This window comes from Lytechinus pictus, chromosome 16 (assembly GCF_037042905.1).
Source record: "Lytechinus pictus isolate F3 Inbred chromosome 16, Lp3.0, whole genome shotgun sequence".
Classification (NCBI taxonomy): domain Eukaryota; kingdom Metazoa; phylum Echinodermata; class Echinoidea; order Temnopleuroida; family Toxopneustidae; genus Lytechinus; species Lytechinus pictus.
The window spans coordinates 2,843,537-2,868,667 of record NC_087260.1 but is presented as its reverse complement, the minus strand read 5'-3'; the positions used below and the strand labels follow the sequence as shown (position 1 = coordinate 2,868,667).

At 35.4% G+C, this 25,131-nt stretch overlaps 2 protein-coding genes across 3 annotated transcripts in view; both read left to right on the top strand.

Moving 5' to 3' along the window:
• Positions 1-13,998, top strand: part of LOC129279578 (transcription factor Dp-2-like) — a 35,660-nt gene extending 21,662 nt beyond the window's left edge. For both annotated transcript variants that reach the window (XM_064110837.1, XM_064110838.1), the window contains exons 8-12: positions 362-577; positions 2,010-2,161; positions 3,729-3,895; positions 4,942-5,093; positions 8,130-13,998. In XM_064110837.1, the coding sequence (XP_063966907.1) occupies positions 362-577; positions 2,010-2,161; positions 3,729-3,895; positions 4,942-5,093; positions 8,130-8,282 (840 nt within the window). In that variant the 3' untranslated portion in view covers positions 8,283-13,998. The remainder of the gene's footprint in view (positions 1-361; positions 578-2,009; positions 2,162-3,728; positions 3,896-4,941; positions 5,094-8,129) is intronic.
• A 723-nt stretch (positions 13,999-14,721) lies between these two features.
• LOC135157052 (uncharacterized) lies at positions 14,722-18,417 on the top strand. The gene is made up of 3 exons (XM_064111503.1): positions 14,722-14,897; positions 15,477-15,627; positions 16,778-18,417. Exons 1-3 carry the CDS (start codon positions 14,765-14,767, stop codon positions 16,869-16,871), a joined length of 378 nt encoding a protein of 125 aa, XP_063967573.1. The 5' UTR covers positions 14,722-14,764; the 3' UTR covers positions 16,872-18,417.
• The last annotated feature ends 6,714 nt before the right edge of the window (positions 18,418-25,131 follow it).

The window sequence follows — 25,131 nt, the reverse complement described above, 5'->3', positions numbered from 1 at the left end:
CGCAGCACGATCTTTCCGCGTTACAGATTTGTTGCGAAAAATATTGGGGGGGGGTGGTGGGGGCTAGATAGGGTGTTTTGTGTTGGGGTTGACATTTTGAACCAGGCTACCTTATTTAGCTCCAATAAAAGTTTTGGGTTTACAAAATCATGAAATCAACCACATTTCTGATAGCTCAACACTCAGTGACATGTGTTCCAGCAACACCTTGGACCTGTTGCCTACAGAAACCAAATAGTACAAAGTATAAGGGAATTAGAGGATTATGCATGTGACTTGATAAGTTTGGTGCTGTTGTTGCTGGTGTAATGATAAACCCTTTTTGACACTAGCTGTCTTCTTTCTTTCCTCTTTTTTGTAGCATCAGTATGATCAGAAGAACATCAGGCGGCGGGTCTACGATGCCCTCAATGTCCTCATGGCAATGAACATCATCTCAAAAGAAAAGAAAGAGATTAAATGGATTGGTTTGCCAACGAACTCAAGACAAGAATGCGATAAGTTAGAGACAGAGAAGAGGAAAAGATTAGAGAGTATAAGGCAAAAGAAATCACAGCTTCAGGAACTCCTCTTACAGGTAGGCCTAAAGTATCTTGACAATATTGGCCTTCTATGAAATTGCTCATTGTCGAATATTTTGGCTGTTTTATCAGGTACTTTCTAGAGTTATGAAGATTGTTGGTTATGAGGTGTGACCATGGGTAGCTCCAAGGCAGGATTGATTCAAGGAATTGAAACATAAATATCATAAATGACATGAGCTGTCCTTGGGTAACCCCTTCTTAAAGGACAAGTCCACCCCAGCGAAATGTGGATTTGAATAAAAAGAGAAAAATCCAGCAAGCACAACACTGAAAATAACATCAAAATCGGATGTAGAATAAGAAAGTTATGACATTTTTAAGTTTTGCTCAATTTCACAAAATAGTTATATGCACATCCTTGTCGGTATGCAAATTAGGGAACTGATGACATCACTCACTCACTATTTCGTTTGTATTTTATTATATGAAATATTCTTATTTTCTCCTCATTGTCCTGTGAAACAAAGTTTTCTTTTGCCCTGAACATGTGGAATTACCATTGTTTAACATTTTGTGGTTCAGTCAAGTTGGTCTTTATTGTCAAATCTGTAAAATTGAAATATTGTATAATTCAAACAAAAGACAAAAGAAATAGTGAGTGAGGGACATCGATTCTCTCATTTGCAAGTGACTAAATTGTGCTTATAACTATTTTGTGAAAAATAAGCGAAACTTTAAAATGCTGTAGCTTTCTTATTTTACATCTGATTTTGATGAAAATTTCTATTTTATGCCAGTCGGATTTTTCTGCATTGATTCAAATCAACATTTTTCTGAGGTGGACTTAACCTTTAATATTTAATGTATGTTTGTGTTCCATCTGGGTAATACAGAAGGACTTGAAATGTGGGAGGGAGATTGCATTTGATATTTCACCAATGATAGGGTTCTCTTTGCATTAAACTGATGACATATTTCTGCGTAATTATACTCCTATGTTAAAACTGCTCCTCCAATTTTCATTTCTGGCAGCAATTATCAGGGCCCCGTCTTACAAAGAGTTGCGATCGATCCGATCAATTGCAACTATGGACGGCCAGCAACGTCAACATATAAAATGCTTGTTTGTTCCAAAAATTTTCTAGATATGAATGTATATTCATAAATTCATTGATTTCTTGGTGTGTTTTCCTTTGTTTACAAAGGACATTTTACAAATTTCCTGTAGAAGAAATTATGACACTGATGGATTTCCATAGAGTTACAATTGATTGGATCAATCAATCGTAACTCTTTGTAAGACGGGGGCCCTGATGTCTTTCCTGGCAACATTCTTGTGAAACTTGTTGGAGCATTTGTCTTAGAACTCGTATCTCAGAGCAGTTGTATTTTGAGGGACTAGATTTTACCTTTTTAAGAAAGATATTATATATGATAAGATTAGCTATGTATAACAAAGATTCATATCTTTATTTCTGAATGTAGCAAATTGCTTTCAAGAACCTGGTTACGAGGAACAAGAGGTTAGAAGATACAGGAGCAAGTCCGCCAACCAGTAACTCAGCCATTCACTTACCTTATATTATTGTTAACACAAGCAAGAAGACTGTCATTGACTGCAGCATATCAAATGATAAGTAAGTATCCATATAGATGGTATTCGAAGGTTTGCATTTGTAGATGATATGGAAGTTCTGAAAAAAGTACTGATGACACAGAAGGGTTTTGTGCTTCTCCGAGTGACAAGGACTGTTCGGAAGAGCGTTGGAACCGGAGAGTAAAAGGTTGAATGCTTCACTTTCCATGTTCATTTCCAAAATATCAGTATGTGAGACCTGGGCCCCGTCTTACGAAGAGTTGCGATTGATCCGATCAATCACAACTATGGACGGCCAGCAACGTCAACATCTTTTATGCATGTTTGTTCAAAATATTTTCTATGATGTATATTCATGCATTCATTGTTTTCTTGAAAATTCACTGTGCTTCTCTTTGTTTACAAAGTAAATTGTGCAAATTTCCTGTAGAAAAAATTATGACACTGATGGATTTCCATAGAGTTATGATCAATTGGATCAATCGTAACTTTTTGTAATATGCGAGACCTAAGTAGTTCAAATAGTCTCCCATTTCATTCTTCATTTCCTGAAATTTTAATACATTATTCAGGATTGTGTTCCATAACTTATTGATATCTGTATTGTGCACTATGATGGTTTTGGTTGCATCGGGGAGGGTAGCCTGCAGGGCTATTTAGTTGGCCTTTTCCACACAGGCTACTCAACCTGGATCCCGTAACACAAGGGTTAGTGATTAATGGTACGCTTGACTTTCATGATTGATTGTTCATTGTAGTCGATACAATCAATCATTAAAACGTGTTCTATGATGATTCCTAAGCTTTGTGTTACAGGACCTGATGCACTTTTAACTGCAATACATTGAAATTTATGTATATTTTAATGGAGTAACCCCCAAATTAGTCAAATTGGGGTATAAAACGGTGATCAATCATTGTTTTTTCTGGTCTAATACACAAGTTTCCCATTTTTATGTCTTCCATTGTGACATCATTTGGGAACCCTCTATTGATACATGTGCAAAATGCCAAATGAATTAATAATACTAGCGTATTTTCGCAATCACCACGCATGCACTTTTCTACAACGCACCAATTCCTTTGAAAGTGCAAGGCAAATTACAATGGCCAGCTGAGAGGTTTTTGTCGAAAGGTGGTGGACCGGGACAGCAGTTCGTCTGAAGATTTTGACGTATGAAAAATTGCATATAGGTTGTTTGCCCGGAGTCCACTACGACACTGCTGTTTTGATTCACCAATTTTCTACAAAAGCTGTTTTGTCATTGAGGGGCTTTGGACGAAAGATTTTCTTTGTTATAGAAAGCGTCTGCCTAGGAGGCGCGATAGCTCAGTCGGTAGAGCGGGGGATTCGTATTCCGGTGACCTGGGTTCGATTCCCACTTGGTGCGCTAGTGCCCTTTGGTAACGCATTAATCCTCAGTACCAGGTCCTTCGGAGAGGACCTTAAGCCGTCGGTCCTCTGGTTGCTTGCTTACAAGCATTCATGCTTTCTTAGCAATCAGGTAAAAAAAATCACCACCATTGCCTGGTGATTGCGAAATTGCCCTAATAAATAACCATACAACAAACATTCAACGGTTTTTTTTTTTTTACTTTGACTTCAGGTATGAGTATCTTTTTAACTTCAATGACACCTTTCAAATCCATGATGACATTGAGGTATTAAAGCGAATGGGTATGGCGTATGGACTGGAGAAAGGTCAATGTACTCTAAGTGATCTAGAGAGGGCCAAGACAATGATACCCAAGACGTTAGAACCTTACCTTGCAGGTTAGTATGTGTGTGTCTGTGTGTAATTGAGTTTTTACAGGAGTGTATCAATTTGATATGTGACCAGTCTCCCCAAAACCTTACAATAAGTCGCCAAAAACGAGTTTGTAGATCTTTATTGAGTTTTAAAAAGCACATCTTAAGCTGTAAAATGATAAATAACTTGTCAAAATCAATCAACAATTATAGCCTACATTAGTACTTGATCAAATATAGAAGAAACCGAGCAAAAGATTCACAAAACAAGGAGAAAACAATGTTTGAAGTTCAGGGTTCACTCAATCATGAGATGTGCACACTGTGCAATCTCAATGAAACTTTAAAAAGCAATCAGCATAAAAACTTGTGTCAAAGAAACTTGTATTTTTTTGTTACCTATTCAACTTTACAACTTAAAATTTTGACAGTATGAAGAAGAATTGCTCTTTCATATAAGCTAATTTTTAAATATTTTTTTTTGCTTTTTGAAGACCAAATTACTGCTTTAGCTATTTACAGAGGACCTTCCCTGGCAACTTATTGTTGGTTTTGGGGTGGTTGGTCACATATGATTGAAATGTCACCACACAAATGAGCTTAATAGGGCTGGAACCTCTGCATAAAAAAAAACTTTGAATTTATATTGTTTCTTTCTAAAATCCATATTTTTTTATTTTATTGTTCGAAATAGACATGAAACGAAATACTCAGAAAATTTGCTTTACCCAATTGATCGTGGGCCCAGCAGCCGCTGTGCAAAGCCAGATCGACGAGGCTCTATCCCTTTAATCGTTGAACGCCAAACAGGGTAGCAGCAACTCCCATCTTTTGACGTCTTTTGGTCTGACGCGGCCGGGGTTTGAACCCCCGACCTCCCGGTTGTGAGACAGACGCTCTGCTAACTGAGCCAACACACCGGTGCTTACTGTTTTAGCACACCATTGATTTTACTCTGTTATTTGTTATACCCATTACTTATATTGTTACCCAATCAATGAAAATTACCCAGTTGTCACGCCTAAATTCCTCTGGTTGATATAGATCTATCACTTTATATTTGTTTTCAGAAATGGCCCAGCAGAGCCAGAGCACGTCGAGTACAACAATCATCGCAGGACCAAGTGGTATCCATACCCAGAGTGCTTCAAAGCCTCGCCTACCGGGTGATCCTCAGTTCTCGCCCCTTGCTGTTCCGCTCTCACATTCTGTTGATGCAGAGGTAACATTGCATAACATTGCATTATTTCTTTCATGCTGTATTATTTTTTCTTTATTTGATGTGGGGCGGTGTTTTACAAAGAGTTAAGTTTGACTTCTAGTGTGGTGCTTAACCCTCAATCACCCGGGGTATTTTGATTCTTGTCATTCCCGGGGGGGGGGGCCATTATGGCCCCCCCTTAAGATCTCGGCCGCTGATCGCTCGAGCGACGCAAAAATTTGCATGCTGGTTGTGTGCGATGTAATCTACAAGGCTGTATGGTAAAATTTTCCAAAATAATGAGATTTTATTTTATATGAATTAATTATGCTAATTTATGCATAAATCATACTTTTTGCTCTAATTCACTAAATAAAGCTCCTAGAATGCTAATTTTTGGTTAAAATATTCTTTGTAGCATTCTTACTAATCGCAATTATAAAAAACTTCGGTTTGGAAATCAATTTCTTATGTATTTTATTGTTTTATGAATTTCTTATGTATTTCCTTGTTTTTTTTACTTTTTGTTTTTTATTGTTTTTTCAATGGAAATCGTTCCAGACTTAATTCTGATCATAAGCAAGGCAAAATTAATTAAATTCAATCAGTAAAAGTAGAAATAATGATACATTTATGAATTTTGGCTCAATACACAATTTGCATTGGATTTGTACATGAAATCACGTTTATGAGCAATTTTGGGTCTGACATGCACTTACAGAATGTTGCGTAATGTCGTAACCGCGTATCCGGGCGTCACAAATTTGGTCTCAAAATTTGCGCGAGACTTGAAAGTAAAAAGTCAGTGAGCGGCGAGGTCAAAAAATTTTGCGCAGCGGATATATCGCGAAAATTGTCGAGGAGGGGCCATTATGGCCCCCCCCCCCCCCCCGGGAGAATTAGGGTTAAAGGAAAATGAAACCTTTGAAACAAGATAGCTTGTGTGGAAAGAGAAAAATCAAAGAATAAGATCAAAGACAGTTTCAGAAAAATCAGACAAATAATTAGAAAGGTATAAGCATGAGAATATTGCGATCACTAATGCTACGGAGATCCTCGCATTGGCAATGCGACAAAGATGTGTGATGTCACATGTGAACAACTTTCCCTATGATGGACTATGAAATACCCCGAAATGTCTCTTTTTGCTCTTTCTTATGGTGATACAAACTCTTTATCCATAATGTATTCTTTAAAAATCTGTATTACATGCTCTCCTATAGAAAGAATACACGATCTACTGATAGAAGTAATAAAAGAGGCAGTTTAAGTGAAATAAATACAAAAGTAATGGAAAAGTTGTTCACATGTGACATCACACCTCTTTGTCGCATTGCCAATTAGAGGATCTACATTGCAATAATGATCTAAACTTCAAATGCTCATAACTTTCTTATTAGTTATTCACGTTTTCTCAAACTTGCGTTGATCTGTTTCTTTGATTTTTCTGTTTTCACACAAGCTATCTTGTTTCAAAGGTTTCATTTTCCTTTAAATGCCGATGTTCACATGATATGTAATGCGCCATCTTATTGATTAATATGAGCAGAAATGCACATCTTGGTATGATTTTATCATTATTGTGATGCCTTTTATACCATGTGCAACTGTGTATTTAAGTGCGACTATAAGTCACACTGAACTCTTTGTGGAACGCTCCCCCTCCATTGCCTTTGGCGGTGTTTTTTAAAAGCTGCTCTCAAATTAACGCACAACTTTCCACGTAACTTGAACTTGTTCTCAGTTGCTAAGTTGGTTACTTAAGAATACATCATTTGGCAGAAGAAAAGGTCACAAGTCATTTGGAAAGTAATGTGTGACTTGATGCCTCCTGGATACATGTACTTCAGCAAAGTCAGGAAATGATTGTTGCCAGATGTGAGTGTGTGGGGGGGATTAAGTCAAGGAATTTGTCTTTCTTTAGTTGAAGGCCGTGGATAAGTTTATCTTTACCATATTTCTACATGAGTCGGGGCATTAATGTGGAACCTGCAGAAAAAAGACATATCTCCAGTTACATAAAGGCTTGCAATCACTCGCTAAATGGTCACGGCCAATCATGCTCGTCGTTGCATGCTCACTTGGTTTAAATCACTGACCATGAACCAATGAGAATTGTCCTGTCATATTTGTAGTCTATAACAAACTTTTGTGTCTCAGGGACCTGAGATAGAAAGTGGGCTTGTTGCAAAACTCCCAGCAAGATAACTCTACACTCTACATTAAATTCAATATTTTAGTGTTAATTATTATTACTTCATACATTGATATGAATTATCCAATATATTGTTTGATCATTGTATCATATTTGAAAATTTTCTTGTTGACAATTTTTTTCCATTGAAGGGATGCTTTGGGCTGAAAATATTAATGTATACCTAAATAAATTCACAGATCAAAATGCTGAAAATTTCATCAAAATCGGACAAGGAATAACAAAGCTATGGCATTTTAAAAGATTTGCATTATTCTGGTCAAACAGTTCTCGGCATATCATCATCAAATATTAATTGAGCAAACTGATGATGTCATATCCCCACTTGTTCTTTTGTAGTTTTATTATATGAAATCAGGTTTATTCAATTTTTTTTCTATCAAGAACTAAAACATTGGATTGACAAATAATTTAGTGTATTAGACATTCATTGCTGCAACTTAGTTCATTTTTAGGGAGACACATCATTCACATATGTATGGAAAAATAAAACAATTATGATTTCCTGTAATATAAGAAAAAGAAAAGTGGGGATGTGACATCATCAACCAACCTCATGAATATTCATGATGACGTTCGTATAACTATTCAAAAAAAAAAAAAAATATTGCTAAATTTGAAAATGCAATAACTTTGTTATTTGTTATCCGATTTTGATGAAATTTTCAGCGTTTTGCTCTGTGAATTTATTTAGATATAAATATTTTCAGCCTGGAGTATCCCTTTAATTTAGATGAATTATAGTATATTCTTAGAGTGGTGTTTCATATAATTTTCAATATTGTCTTGTTGACAATGAATTGTCCATTCAATTGATATCATCAAAATGTTTGGTGTTTCAGGTTGCCTTAGCGACCGCTGACCTGGCCATCTCCCAATCATCGAGTTTAAGTTCCTACTCGGACGCAGGCCCATCACGAGGTGCTACCGACACGCCCAGCTCGTTACTCGACACCGACAGTGACGAATCAAGTCGTGAATCATTCCAAGTCTAATACACAGTCTTCCGTTTATTTGTCCAATTGCCTTTTATATCATAAACTCTTCGATCAGCCTTGATGTACCCTACAAAGACTATGCTTCACAGACTGAATATGTGCGATGGCTTTCATCTTGGTTTGATAGTGAGGCTATTACAGTTTCAGGACTTGTGTCAGCCAAGAATCGATTGGACCTACGTTGTATTGTGAAACCCATTGAGCGAGCGTGTGGGGTATTTCATTACAGATGAAGAAAGTGAGGAGCAAGGAAAAAACAAAAGGATTTGTTGAAAACCAGAAGAACTGTTGAAGTGTTTGCAGAGATGAGCTGAGGTGATTTCTTTATTTCAGGAAGGAGTGCTTTTGCTAGATAAGCTGACGTTATGAAGTAGAGATTTGCTCAGTTGAGCTCGGACTCGGGATTCTCGGAGTGGAACAACGTGCCTTTAGATCAACTTATTATATTAATATGTATAGATGTGACCTTTGTAAACTTGTGATAGAAATTATTGCCCATTCCTTCAAGTATCATACAAAAGGTCAATGTTTTTCAAAGTAATATTGAAATGGATAATGGGGTCAAGTTCTTACATTCCTCTACCCAATCAAGACAAAAGACTCCTGGTTGCCTAGCCCAATTTTCTCTTCCTATAGTTTTTCTAATTTTTTGTTGTTGCATGGTAAGTGATATGTTCTAGAGTCTATAATATTTAATGTAACAAGAGTTTTGTTGGGGACTTGTCGTTGGGAACATAATATTGTACATGTCTAGAGACAGTTTTATTGAAAAAAAAAAGATATATCTATACTGAGAGATTGAAATACTGTTTGCCGTGAACGTTTAATATATTGCAGTGCCACTTGCATTAACCTTGTCAATTTACAATGAGCATACTTTTGGTGAGAATTATTACCAAATATTAATTTTTAAACAACTATAAAAGAATAATCTATGCTAATTTCAAAACAATTCAGTGAAAATCAAAAGAAATCAAAAAAGGGGGAAAGCACTTTATTTTTAGGTGGGTTGTATGGAAAATGGAATAATAATAATAATAATATAGGGTATTTATATTGCGCACATATCCACCTTGTTAGGTGCTCAAGGCGCTCCATATTACCCGGCTAAGCTAGGCGTTCTTAGCGCACACAGCTTTTTAAAGAATATCTTATTGTGTCGTGTATTTCAACTATGGAAAACCAGTGATAATTTTTGTTATTGAGAATGGATGTGTCTGAGCAAAGTGCTATGCAGAGATGTTTGTGTGTGGTTGTGTGTGTGCGTGCAATTGTGTACACCGTAAGCAGTGTGTACACCCTATAAGATGAAAAAATATGACATCCCTGGTTTTCCATAGTTAGGATTTTCTGTTTTAAATCAGGCTCGGTGAACGCTCAGGGTATGAAATTTGGCAGGCATGGATGTGAAATATACGAGAAATTTTGATGAAACTTCATTGATTTTCAAGCATAGTGTTTTGTTGTTGAGTGCTCGCTGCAGACTGAGATACTAAACACCAGCTTTGACTGGGTGTCTAGATTAACACTTCCCAGCTCAACACTGAGTGACACCAATCCTAGCTTGAGCCTGATTTTGAGTGTACAGATAGCGTTTGGGTTTTCCCCTGACACTAACACCAACATCATCTTTTGTCTGCGTAGCTCATAGCTTGTGTTATTTTGGTGAACAGCCCTATACACTGTTGTTCAAAAGTAATATAATTCTTTACAGCAATCACTAAAAAATATGCCCCAGTCTAATTTATCTTTGTACAGGGGCTCGGGGCTAATTTGCCCCCTAAATGCCCTTAAGAGCCCCTGAAAATGCCAGAAGATCCAATGTAAACTGTATAGAAAATTTTGGTTGAGGAGCTCAGAATTAGCCCGGGACAGTGTTTTATGAACATTTTTCATTTAGCAGTACAGATAGTGTAGGAAGAGTTTCTTATATCTAGAGCACATCCTAAACATGTCATTTTTTTGGTTGAAAATCAAATTGGGATTGATTGCAACTCATGTTTGCTCCTTGTGAAAGCGTGGGGGGGGGATGTCATTATGACAAATTTATCAGAACAGCAATCGAAAAGGAATTATGAAATGATCACGTTACAATATAGATCACTATATTACTTTGTACTTGTTTTATATCCTGAAATGTTGCATGGAGAAGATAAAGCAGATTCTATTTGAAATCTTAAAAAAAAAAAAATTTCTTAGATGAGATACAAGTAGAAGATCAGGGGGAGTTTTCACAAAGAATTGAATGTGACTTGAAGTTGCTTTTTAATCATAATTCCTTGTTGTGTTCAGTATGATCACTGCATAGTCATATTATGCTCAAGATGCACGCTAAGTACTGCGTATTCTTCAACAAGATTAGCTGATACATTCCATGTTCAAATTGCCACTTGGCAAGGGTGGACCCTTCAAAGACTCGCGATTGATCCGATCAACCACTAACTATAGAAAGCCAGCAACTTCAACGTCTACAATGCATGTTTGTTCAAAATACGTCTAGATATGCAGTATATTCATACATTCATTGATTTCTCGCAAATTCAGTGTGATATTCTCCTTGTTTGAAAAGGAAATTGGGCAAATTTCCTGTAGTAGAAAAATATGACATTGATGGCTTTCCATACATTTGAGGTAGATCGAATCAATCCTAACACTTGGTAAGACGGGGCCATGATGTCACACTCCACTTTTCTTTTTAAACATCCATTGTTAATTAGATAAAGTGAATTCTGACAAGCTCTTTTATAATTCATTATGTAAGTAGTTAAAATTGCAGTCATCTATCTTTATGTTTGCAAATTTTTTTCAGAAACCAGACAAAAAGAAGTCGTATCCTCTATGATATGCTGAACACAGAAATTGTAAAATACTGTAGACGTATTACACAAACAGTAAAATGAAGAGAATTATATAAAGTATATAGTTCAGGATTCTAGCATATATGCAGGCTTGGGTCTATGGAACATGTTTGTTTAAGTGAAATCATTCACTCTCCAACGTGTTAAAAAATGTATTTGTAAATGATAAGTATGGGGTCATAAAATTCAGAGTCTAAGTGGTGAATTTCTTATTACTGTCAAATAAGATAACATCAACATTAATTTTTGTTTTCTAATGAGTCATTCAAGCTACAGTCCTCTGTTTTCAGTAATACTTATTGTGTCATTCAAAGTAAAGTTCCCAGTTTTCAGTGATAATTTTTGTGTCATTTAAAACTAATTCCCCAGTTTTCGGTGATACTTATTTTGTCATTCAAAATGAAGTCCCCAGTTTTCAGTGGTACAGAAGACAGAATAGGCAATGTAACACAAAATGCACGCTTTTTCACAGAAAATTATATTTTCTATGATAACAAAAATTATGTGATAATTTCAAGGCCAAATGTATCAAAATTAGGAAAATAGAGGTTAGACATACAAAAAAAAATGTACTAAAAACAAGGCATTAATCATTTCCTAGGGGATAAGATCATCTTTGAATTAAACAGTTGTCACTCTTTACCTTCATCTTTAAACATTGTCATGAGTAAGAGATATCTTCAATTTAATCATATCTATGGTCTAGTTTATTTTAGTATGAATGATGCACAGAATTTGTGCATATTTTACTCAGAATTTCTATTAAAAAGAATTCTGTATATATCAATACATGAAATTTTTAAATGTACAGTATAGAAAGCTAATGGATCCAAGATTACTTTAATGATTTTCTTTAAAAAATAATCATTTACCCTAATTTCGAAAAGATACATTGTAATAATGTCACTTCATTGTTTTATTATGGTAAAAGATTATGTGATTAGGCCCATGTGTTACCCATATTTGATGTTTTTGTTTGAATTATTGTATGTGAATGATAGTAGAAATCATTGTGTTGATAAAAGATGTATGATTCCATAGCAGAAATGCAGAATTATTCCAGGGGAACTGAAGGGGAAAAAAAGGGAAACTAGCTTAATTTATATTCACATGAAGCTGATCGTGGTTGGTATTGGAGTGATTTTTGTTCAGTGTTCAATTTTTTTTTTTGCACAGATGTAGAGGCAGCCGGATAAAAAAGAACTTTAAAATCATAAGGGGAAAATAAAGTTAACAGAATAATAATAATAGGCATTTATATAGCGCCGTCTATCAAGAAATATTCTATTCCGAGGCGCGTTGTTATTCCCCCGGCTTTAGCTCGAGCTGCCTTTCAGCGCTCGTGCATTCAAGGAATTAATCCTGCCGGGTACCCATTCACCTCACCTGGGTTGAGTGCAGTACAATGTGGATAAATTTCTTGTTGAAGGAAATTACGCCATGGCTGGGATTTGAACCCACGACCAGTCAGAGACTAATCCACTGGGCCACAACGCTCCACATGCATTTTATTGCTGAAACAATTCTATCAAACTCTATTCAAATCAATATTGTTTTGTTCATGTAAGCACTCTACTAGCGTTCTAGTCATTCATGCAAATTTACTCCGATGAGTGCATGTCGATAAACTTCATTACGTCTGTTTTAAGACTATAAGCAATATTTTCACCTACTGCTTTAAAGGAACCAACCAATTGTATGTAAACTTCTCAGCCCACAAGTCTATAGAATAATGATCATGATTATAGTGCATTTTTTCATTTCTGTTGTCTGTCAGATATGAAACTGATACTCCATGATTAGTACCCCAGCTTTAGCATAGATTTGCAATAAGACACTTAAGCTTTTTAAAGGAATAAATCCCTGGTTTCCTTTTACTTCACCTGGGTTGAGTGTGGCAAATGGAAATCAATGCCTTGCCAGAGGACATTAATTCCACAGCAGGATTTGAACCCTAAACCTACAGTCAAAAGGCATATCCACTAGACCACGACACCTTATTTATTATAAAATTATAGGTTTTCATTCGGGAATGAAACTTTTTTTGGGTACATGTTCATTTTTGTACTTTGTGTTACGAGTATTAATGTAAAAAATTAATTTTCACTTTATTTTCTTTATTATAGTGTACAGTAAACCCAGTTTGAGAGATCATATTTTAATTGAAAAGAAATGATATTAGTAACTTATGTGTATGAAATAAACATGAGAGACGGGTCAGAATGCTTGCTTCATTTAACCCATAGAGGTATGCATTTTTCACAACGTCAAAATCATTATTTTTGCTCCTCAAATTGGCAAAAATTATTGCTTTTGTATTAAATTGGCAACAATCATTAATTTTGTATTGAATTGCCAACAATCTTTAAGTTTGTATAAATTGTGGTTATTGGCAGCAATCATTGTTTATGTATTAAATTGGCAACAATTATCTCTGATTTTTTCATACATTTTGGTTATTGGCAACAATCATTTATTTTGTATTCACAATTTTACAAAATAAATCGATAAAACATAAATCAAACTTAATGAAGAGTAATTTTATGGAAAAGTCACCAATTTGCCCTTTCGGGTTATTTTTTTCATCGCATTGCCTACTGTGTAATGATTAATTTGATCAAGTTAAAGTGGCTTACAGGTATATTCCAGAACGGCACCACATACTGTACTAATCATTTTCCACATGTAATTGTTCGCATAACTGCAAATATATCTCCAAAAGGGGGCACTGTACCTCTATGGGTTAAAGATATTTCCCACAATGTCAGGAGTCGAGTGTAGAGTTTAGATAAAAACCATATTCCTCTTGTATATAATGTGTGCTTTCTTGAAATAAACACACAACTATGAGTGAATACACATGTTTCCCTGATTTGTTTATTTTACATTTATAGTGAAAGATGTGTGTGAGAGAGAGTATAGTATACAGTAGTTATGTAAGAATTTAGTTTTTGTAGATGTGTATCAATCAGATATGATTATTTTACATCTGGGACCGACCTTTCCATTCAAAAGACATAACCAGGCCTACAAAGTACCTCAATTTTCTCTTTTTAATTTTTTTTGATATATTAGTATGCAGGCAACTTGTGTGGAATTGGTTTTAATGCATATTGCTAGAACAATGCTTTTCATTTTAAAGATGAATACCAGTTGTGGTAACGATCTCAAAATGAGTTCAAACAGAATCCAATAAAATTACCACCCAAATGTGTATGTATAAAAAAAAAATGTGCCAATTGACTCTGGAAAACAATCCGTAATTGCTGAGAAACGAGCAAAATAAGCACGGAATTCCTTAAAATGTTGCATATTTTTCCAAGCAATATTAAAACAATGACTGTCCCACATAAGCCTTTAGATATCGGAATTATAAGATTTTAGCTAAAATTTTATGATTTCACAAAGATGAGTCGATTTTCAATTTACCATATTGAGATCTATGATAATATGGTGGTAATTAAACTTGATTTTAAAGGCTTTCTCATGAAATAATTGTTTGCTGCAATTACTTTCTTTAACCTTCAAGCATTTAACCAACAAACTCTTTGTTTCATGGTACTGATGAAGTTTACTTTTCGCCAGCTGTTGCCAAAGCCAGCTATTAAGGTTTTCTTGAGAATGACTTTAGGTTCATTTATTCTCCTTTCCTTGCTTGTGGTACAATCTACAGAGATGAATTCATTTACATCAGTTTTAATGTTGATATGCATTCTACATTATTGGATTTATAATGCTGATGCCAGAGCATTAGGTAATGATTGATCATTCTTTTAATTTTCAATGAATTATTAATATTTTCATTTTCTTAATTCTTGTTAGTGCTGAATGTGGCATTTCTTAAGCCATTTTAAAAGTATATGGTTGTATTTATGACCAAGTTATTTATGAATAGGGTTTATGTGTTGGCTACATTAAAATCAAATGTCATATTGCTTCAAGAATTTTCAAGACATCTTGAATTTCAAAAGGAGGTAATGTTGTTGGGAAGGGGGGGGGGGGAGGATTATGATATACTAATATATTCAGTATTGTAGGAATAAGGAATGGGTGTTTTTATTAACTATTTATCTATTCACCTATGTATTTTTTATGGCAATGTTTCATATTTTTGAATTGCAGCCATTATATATACCTTTTGCAGCCATTATATATACCTCTTTTTGTTGAAGACACAAAGGTACAGCCTATTGGCAGGTTGGAATAGGAATATAGGGTAATAGCAGGGAAGTGTACTTCCCTGGTAATAGGCTGCTTGGTTGCTTGTACATGGAGGGGGGGCGGTTCATGATGAAGTCATAAATTGACAACATAAAATATTGAATTAATCCAGGTCCAAAGGCTCCATTTGTGGCATCCGGTCAGTCTGTTGATGTTGACGTCTATCTCGATGTCGACAACGATGACGGTACTGATCATGGACGAGATGCCTTGACTAAGTATATAAGACAGGGACAACACCCGAAGGAGGAAAGAGTCAATGGGTATGTTTACTGGGTAATGGGGAGCAGGGGCGGATCCAGGATTTTTCGAAGGCGGGGGACACATTTTTCCGAGGAAAAATTTGACAAGCCAAAAAAAAAAGGGTTTCAACCAAAAATTCAGGGGATTTCGTCCATGAAAAAAATTTGACAAGCAAAAAAAAATGAAGTCTTCACTTTTGAAAGGGGGGGGGGGGCACATTTCTATTTAACAGCATTTTCAAATTACAAATTTTAATTGTGCCTCTCAAAGGGGGGGGGGGCACGGACCGGCTGTGCCCCAAAACCCCCCACCCCTGGATCCGCCAGTGATGGGGAGGTTAGTCTAGAGAGTGGACGTTGATGCATGGAAACTCTATAGAGGGCATATGACTTCCAATCCCAAAGGTTGAGGTTGGCACTGGGCTAGTGATTGGGAGTCAAGTGTCCTGTTGGCTTTAGGAAGAGAGATTCCATAGACCATACTATTAAGATCCAATCTGGACTATGGGGAGATGGAGGATAAGGGGAGGGTGGGATAAGATGAATAAAGCTGATAAGAGTGTGGTAAAATTTGGAAAATGAAGAGGGGTGAAAACAAGGAAAATCGAACAGTTAAATATTAAGAAGAAAGGATGCTAAGATTAAGTGGTGCAAGAGAGATGGGGGGGGGGTGACAAAATGGGGTCGCGTTGGATCAATGGACAGAGAAACAAAGTCTGATGTTGGATGGAGAAGAGATAGGAAACCAGATAGAGTTAGGAGAAAGGTAGGAATTAAATTATCAGTTTGTGCTGAATAAAAACACTCATCATTTTATGCATCTGCTTTTGGAGAAACACATTATTAGTAAATTTGCTCTGAATAAAAGAAGCATTTACTAATCAATTGTATGTAGTATTTCTCTAATGAAGAAACACATCACCATGATGTTGATGATGAAGATAATAGTAACAAGAATAATAATAAAATAATAATGATGAAGATAATAATGATAATACTAATATTAATAATAATGATAATAATAGAAATAATGATAATGATAAAAATAATGACAATAAAAGTAATAATGATAATAAATAAACCGATGCTTATAATCAAATAAAACTGTTCTGTGTGCTTTACCTTACACACAGCTCTCAAATATCATCTCTTCTTCCTCTTCTATTAACAGAGCGCAGAAACTACATAATGATACCAAGAACAATGCACTCCAGAAACCAATCATCCCTCTTGCACTTAACACCAAACCTGAGAAAACACCTTAATTGTCTTGGTGTTACAAGGAGACCACTTTCAACATACACCAAATCCTATGGAAACACATTTATCATCTTGTGCTCAACACCAAAGCTGAGAAAACACCTTGATTGTCTTGGTGTTATAAGGAGACCACTTTCAACATAGACTTCAGTTCCTTACCAATTCCTATGGAAACACTTTTATCATCTTGCACTGGACACCAAACCAGGGAAAACACCTTCCTTTTCTTGATATTTCATCATAGGCCTACACTACTGCATTATTCTCACCAAAATCCTATTGAAACACTTTTATCATCTTGGTGCGTCACTGCACACCTGGTAGTTTCTATATTTAGTTCATCTAGAGCAGCAATGGCATTCATAATCTTTAAATGCTTGAATTGAGATTTTGTTGACTTCAAACTGGCCATTTACCCGACAACACAACCTTACTGGAATAGCTGTTTTCACCACAGATTTGCATTTTCAGGTCAACAACCACTCAGCCAAGTCAGTATTCTGAAAATTGTTCTACCTAGTATCCCATTTTCATTCTTACGGCCATGTATTGTCAACTACGGTATTCTTATACAGGGATACCAACCTTATAAAATAATTGCATTATTCTATTAAAGGGATATCATTATTCAAGCAAATATTCTTTATTGGTTGAATGCCAACATATTCAGAGCCGGCTGCCAAACCTACATTGTGAAAAAAAAATCCAATTTTTCTTTGTAATTTTGAAAAACATACCAAAAATCATTCTTACAAGTTTCAAAAATCCCATTTCTAGGAGGAAAATAACCTTTTTCGTGTCACTTTCCCCTTAAAAATCTTACTAATTAAACTAAGATCCTGCAAACTGGCAGCTCTGCGTACACAGTAAATAACCCTAGGATACCTTCTGTGTAGGCAGAAATATATAAGGTTCAGTGGTGCCCAAAAGTTAGTAAACCCAACCAGAAAGTGTCAAAGTTCTGCCATATTTTTCGATATTTAATTGTGAAGTCGGATGATAAAATATTACATTCAATATAGTTTGTTTCTCTAGGCATTATTTGTTGTTTACATTCAACCCTCAGCATGAAGGAGTTCATTTTTGTTGTTTTTTGGGGCTGAAAACAAAGCATTTTACAACTTTTGGGCAATAAATATGTGTCAAAAAATGTGCTTTCCTTGAAATCAGTCTGCAGTATTTAAAAAGTACAATGTAAAGTTTAAAAAATGAACAGTTAGCATCTCTCTGCACTTGTACTTGTAATTCAATTGAATTGGGAATATTTATCATTTTCAATGTGGAAGTTAGAAATTGCTCATGTTGGCAAACATTTATTTTGAATCAGACAACTGTTTTAAGGGTTTAAAAATAATTATGTTTTATAATTGTTTGTTTTGTCAATAGAGGGCTACATGTAAAATCTGGCATCTTTAATCATGCTATTAGGGGGAAATTATGAATGATTTATAAAATGAATGTGTTGTTTTTTATCTTTCAATTTGTATTTTGATTCAAATATTCCTTATTTCTCTTCTGAAAAAGGTTTTTAAGAATAAAACTTTCATGCATGAACAGGTGAGGTGATTTGAGAAAGTTATTGTTGTCTCAATTCTCTCTCTCTCTTTCCCTCTCTATCCCCCCTCTGTGCGAAACTTCCCTTTGCCAACAACACAAATCGAAAGAATTCAACAAAGACAATATTTTCATAAGAATTTGGTTTAATTCATTGGACAAGTAATGGTTCAGAACATTGAAATCGTCAAACACCGATACATATTGCAAAAACGGTCTAATAACAAGCCTCTTTGCAAATGAAATAATACTTTCGTCAATTCTCTATACTTACATTCATTAAAGTCAGCAGTAGGGCTAGGATTACATTTAACAAAATGAAATTAATCCTTGGACTGTAGCTGTAACTTCTTTCAAATAAACCTCATAGACTAAATGATTACATTCCTTTAACCCATTTACTACTGGACCCATGTGGTCCCTGGGCAAAGCCTATGGGAATAAAAGAATTTGGTAGTTAACAAGTTGATTATAGTAGATGACACCTTGAAAGATCTTGTGTACTCTATCCTGCTAATAACATCTATGGTAAATATTCTTTTGATTTGTTTGGCCTAAAACTTCATTGCATTCTTGTATAATCATCATTATTGTATTAAAAAAGAGGGGGGGGTGCATTACATTCTGTCTTAAAAGAAATGTTCATGATACAAAATATTGTTTCATGAAATTCTACAAAAAGTCATTAACTTGTGTTCTATTTCATCCGATTCCGGTGAAGCTTTCATAGTCTGGATCCTCTTGCATTCACAAACAAGGCAGGAATCCCTTTCATGCCCATGTGTGTGGGGGGGGGGGTGGGCATGTTCACTAGAATTTCACCAAAATTCTCATCCAAGGAGTTATAAAAAAACCAAGCTTTTAACAATTCATACTGCTTCGATCTTAAATTCCTAAACAAGTATTTTGTCACGATATGATGACGTACATAACCTTTCCAAACACCATGTGCGATTTTTTACTCCTCTGATACCCTTTTCACTTCATGCATGTACATCACCCGATCAAATACCCATTTCACATGCTGTTATGCCTCCATGGCTCCCCCACCCCAGGCCAAATCTTTAACCCTGTAATGAGTTTAAATCATATTTTAGTAAAGAAAATGGACAAATAATCATTATCATTATCATTGGTTAACAAACATTTCATATGCCAAATAATCCTGACATCTATCTAATGTTATCTACAGAGTACATTAATCTGTTTATAAAATTTAAACAATAACATTGGAACACTATCTTTGCCTTTCTAAAGAGGGGGGGGGGGGTGGCATCACACCTAGGGGTGTTTCGCAAAGATATAAGTATGACTTAAGTCACACTTAAATGCCAATGCGTACATGATATTCAACGCGCGATCATATTGATAGATACGCATTAGTGCGCGTCCTCGTGACACGATTTGACCAATGCGGTCAAGCCTTTCATACCGTACGCAACTCGGTATTTAAGTAAGACTGTAAGTCATACTTAAATCTTTGTGAAACACCCCCTGGACATGAACAAGTTTTCCCAACTGCAACGGGGACGAATTCTACAACATAGTAAATCTATTGAAAATACCCATCAAATCACAATGAACGGCTGAGAGGGCTTTGTTGAAAATTGTTGAATCGGGAAGGCAGATCGTCCTAAGATTCAAGCTGACAAAAAATTGCAAATATGACGTTTGTCCAGAGTCCAAGATGAAACTGCTGTTCTGATTCACCGATTTTTGACAAAGACAGCTTTACCATGAAGGGCTTTTGACAATAGATTCTCTACATTCCAGAAAGCGTCTGCGTAGTGGTTGCAAAAACTCCATATTGTAGCAAGCATACACCAAGGTATGTCTGGCAAGCCATTCAAAACAATTCTATATCTTGAAATCAATGATTTCATTCTTAATCACAATAGTAAACATATTCTGGTTATCAAGAAAATCATCAAGGCCCATATTTTGAAGTCTGGTTAACTTAGACCATGTTCTTACTCGGTGCTTAAGTTATGGCAAGCCCAAAATGTACATTTTTCTTAATTGTATGCTTCTAATATCTACATGCATTGTTTTCTTTTTCAAAAGCTTTGAAAATGAAGAAAAATAATTCATTTATCATTTCCTAACATTTATGCATGAAGTGAGCACCACATGTGCTGTCGGATTTAAATCTTTGCTTTAATAGATTTGTGCCACAATTGGCTATCCATAGTTAAACCATAAAAGTAGACCGGCTTTTAAATCGAATCTGAGTTCAGAATACTGGCCTTGATGATGTAAGCAAATGGCAAAGCTTGGTATCTTGAATTTAATTATATCATATTTAATCAATATGATATGGCTTGGCATACGTGGCTTGGCACAAAAAGTTCATGTGTGATAGCACCTTAACAACTTTAAACTAGTTTTAAAGTGGTAAATTCTCAAAATTTTGGGGAATTTTAACAGCAACATGAACTATCAAAGAACATTGTATCAATAGATATCAAAACATGCCAACAATTAAAAGAACCAAACTTTATTACAATTATCACAAATCAAAGAACTGAAATACCAGGCAGTTGGTAAAATACTGTTTTCAAGTTTACTATCTTAAAGCCCCTTTCACACTTCATCAGTTAAACATGGTGGATGATGGCAGTATTTGGCATGTACTGTGGAGGATAGTGTGAACAAGTTACCTGCCAATAGCCAATGAATTTCATTAGCTTCTCCTCCTTGTCATTCACACCATTCAAGAAAGCCACTGCATGTAGTCAGGTACACTGTATCCCCATTTCTTCTGACATCATAAGTGCATAAACAACCAAGTTTAACCATTCTCATATTACCATTCACAAAATAAACTGCCAACACCAGCAATGGCACTGCTAAATTTGTAGTACTTAGCATTGGTACCTTGCTAAATAATGCTAGGGATTTGAACACATGACCCATCGATTTCAAGGCCTAGTCAGATCCACTACACCATAATGCTTCCACATGTTGCATATTTTTTTTACTGTGCAATGGTCTTTTGTCATGATTTCTCCCGCAGCAATGACCCATCTACTAAAAATTGCTGATGTGTGAAATGGGGCATTAATCTACATTACATAGGATAACAAAAGCAACAACGACTATGCAGCTGCGCTTTAAATTCATCACAATTCATCTCTTGAAAAATACTGAAAGTTCTTTTTTCCTAAAAACAAGACAAAATGTAACATTTCTAATTAACAGAAATACACGCAGTCATATTCTCTAGTAGACACACTAAAGAAATCTCAAGACTTGATATTAAAAAAGGGGGTAACCTTGGGTTGTAAAGTTGCTATTAAATGTTCACGTATAAATGTTTGTTAACAGAGAAAAAGAGTTTTTACTGAGGTATATTTTTTTAATAGAAATATCGAGAACAGTATGGTCTCAAGTATATACATATACAATATGGTTAAAATCTCTATTGTGAGCTGTATAATATTACAAATATTGTCGTCTGAATTCATTTATATGTTGTTTTTTTTAATCAAAGGTTAGGGAAACATAGATATTCAGAGTGAATTCATATTTCATTTAAATGTTTTAATCAAACCAGATTGAAAACATAGAAACATATAAAATCAATGTGCCAATCAAATTCATAGCTGTGCATACCATTCAAATCAGTAGATCTACAAAATATTTCTTGATCAAAAGCATGGAGATCCCATGATCAAAGTCAAGTAAACATTAGACCATAACATTTCAATTCATCTGATATAAATTTCATTCCAATCTATTAAATGATTGATCTATTTTCAGCTCAACCTTGATGTTATATAATTGTCTGTGATATTAGAAAATTATCTTATTTACCAAACACTAACAAATTTATCACCTTAATATAATGATTTGAATTGCTTGTAAAAACTGTATAAAAAAATATTAGTCACAGGGCTTAATCATGGCAAAAATCACTGAAGGTAACCCCTGCCCTATTGTCATTACCATGATAATGCAGTTTCCAACACATTTGGAAAACACACACATATCTTGCATGTCTTAACCACAAGATGAATATTTGTGCCAACTTTCATGAGCACTGGCCAAAAACTGAGGAAGTAATGCCATGAAGGCCATGGTCAAGGGTGCCCTTACTGGGCCCCGTCTTACAAAAAGTTACAATTGATCTGATCAATCTCAACTGTATGGAAATCCATCAATGTCATAATTTTTTCTACTGGAAATTTGCACAAAGTCCATTGTAAGCAAAGAGAAGCATACTGAGTTTTCAAGAAAGAAATGAAAGTATGATTATACATCACATATAAAAAATATTTTGAACAAACATGTATTTTAGATGTTGACGTTGATGGCTTTTCATAGTTGTTGTCGATCGAATGAATCATAAGTCCTTGTAAGACGGGGCCCAGGTCTTCAGTCCCCTCTCATTGGCTTGATGACTTATTGTGCCCAATGGAAACATTGCCTTGCCCTATAACAAAATATTGAAACTTAAGGCCTATGGTCATAAAAAAATGTACAATAAAGAAAACATAGGCTGTCTGTGACACCTCATCAGCAGGAATTCTTGATACATGACCGTCAGGTGGAGTGTTATCATGTTTGGTATTTTTGCCAGAGCAAATTCCCTCCCTAGTTCAAAACCTCCAACACTTCAAATCTGCATGCATGTATACATATTTTCTTTTGAGATTCTGCTCAAAACAGATGTTTATAAAACCAATTTATGCATAATAAGTGTTTGTGGGTGTCTAACTCTAAATGCTGTATGGCAGAGGTAATTTGTTCCTAGAGGGCGATATAACACATTAAACACATTGCACACAGAGCGGCTTACTTTTATCCCAGAATGCATAGTGCGTCCAAAGTCTGATCTGGTTAATATTACAAATAAAAAGATATATGTTCTAATCATGAGATTGAAGGTAGCAGTTGGTCTAAAAAAACACATGGCTATATAAAAATGTTTGGTCTACTACAATTTGGTCTAATTGCCATTTGGTCTACACTGCACTTTGTCCAATACCAACTTAAAATCTCATTCAGTCTGATGCCTACAAATAGATACATCATCTCCACTTTCCAATTCATCTAAATATTTTGCACTTTGTTAAATGAAAATTTGGCTAATAGACGGTTCATAGCCTATTACTGGAAATTAGACCAAAATGGTAAATGAGGTAAATGGCGTTTAGACCAAATGGTGTACTGGTTGTAGACTAACTAAGGTGAGATCGTGGGAGGTTCCCTTCAAAAATTATTTCTTTGTATTTGAAAACACTTGAATTCATGAGCTGCTCAATAAAAAAAAAAATGTTGCTAGACTTTGCTATCAAGAACATTTTTCAGGACAAAATATTCTTTTCTTGTGTCAGAACCATCAATGAGCATCATCATTAAAACAAAACAAAATTTTTATTCTAGACTTCATGCATGTGACATCAAAACCTAATAGCGCCCTCCCTCAGAGGATATAGGAATATGCATAAATAGGGTTGTCAGAGATGCACCAGCTGCAGATGATCAATGCAAGCAATGCAATGGCAATGTACTCCAAGATGGCAGCATCATGAACTCAATGCACAAGGTTTCTGAAGCAGCTGTCACAAGTTGCAGCAAAGTTGTGACAAAAAAAAATGCACAACAGTTTCTTCATCTCTAAAAAGAAAACACAATACCTTGACTCTTGACAAAATATCAAAAACTATTTCCCACACGTTTGAAGAATCAAGCCTGTGATATAAATGATCCATGATATGTTGGGCATACAGTGACAAATATTGACCATTCCATCAGTGAATGGATAGCTTATACCATCCTGCCCTATTCAGATAGGGAAATTTTACCCAGGAAACAAAAAATTCTGCCACATCCCTATTTACCCCACCTGGGTTGAGTGAAGCCCAATGTGGATGGATTTCTTGCTGAGGAAAAATAAAATCTCGGGGTAGCATTTGAACCAATGACCTAAAGCGGCACAGGTCACAACCACTATAACACCCTGACCTTTCCATCAACAACCCTCTAAAAAAATTCAAATGGGTCGTCGGTTACAACATTTTCATTTCTTGGGTTCTTTCACTTGTCCCCCAGTGGCAACCCAAAATCAACCATTGTACTGTACATCATTCATTATATCACTTTCTGGAAAACATCAGAAGCGAAGATCCGTTGTCTATTCCACTTTGGTACCCTTTGCAGATATCAGGCACCTTTTGTATACGATTACATCTACATAGAGGTAATATCTTGAGACATGTACGTATCCCCCTCCTCAGGTACACAAATGGATCCTTACATGTGTGGCTGTGCTTTGCTTTTGTGCATGGTGGTATGCATAGTCATTGGCACATTGGTGTATTTTGACCAAATAGAGGGCAGTATGTGAATCTGATGTACAGCATCAGATGAATACCCTGACTTAAATAGTTAACCAAACTAATTAAATGTGCAGTAAATAGTGAGTGGACATTGACACAGAAGGACAAAATACAAGTTACCTTTCTTGATAAAAAAAATGATATTGAAATAACGATGAAATAATGATGAAATAATGAAGATTTCAAGGTAATCTTCAAGATAGTCTCGCAACTCGACCACTGATAGGACCCACGCCGAATCTCACACGACTAATTTCCCTCTAAAGGTAGTCTAATATAGTCTTTTCTCACCAATCAGCTATGAAATGAAACTGAAGAACAAGTCTACAGTATAGGCAACTTTCAATAATTCCCTGAATTGTTTATA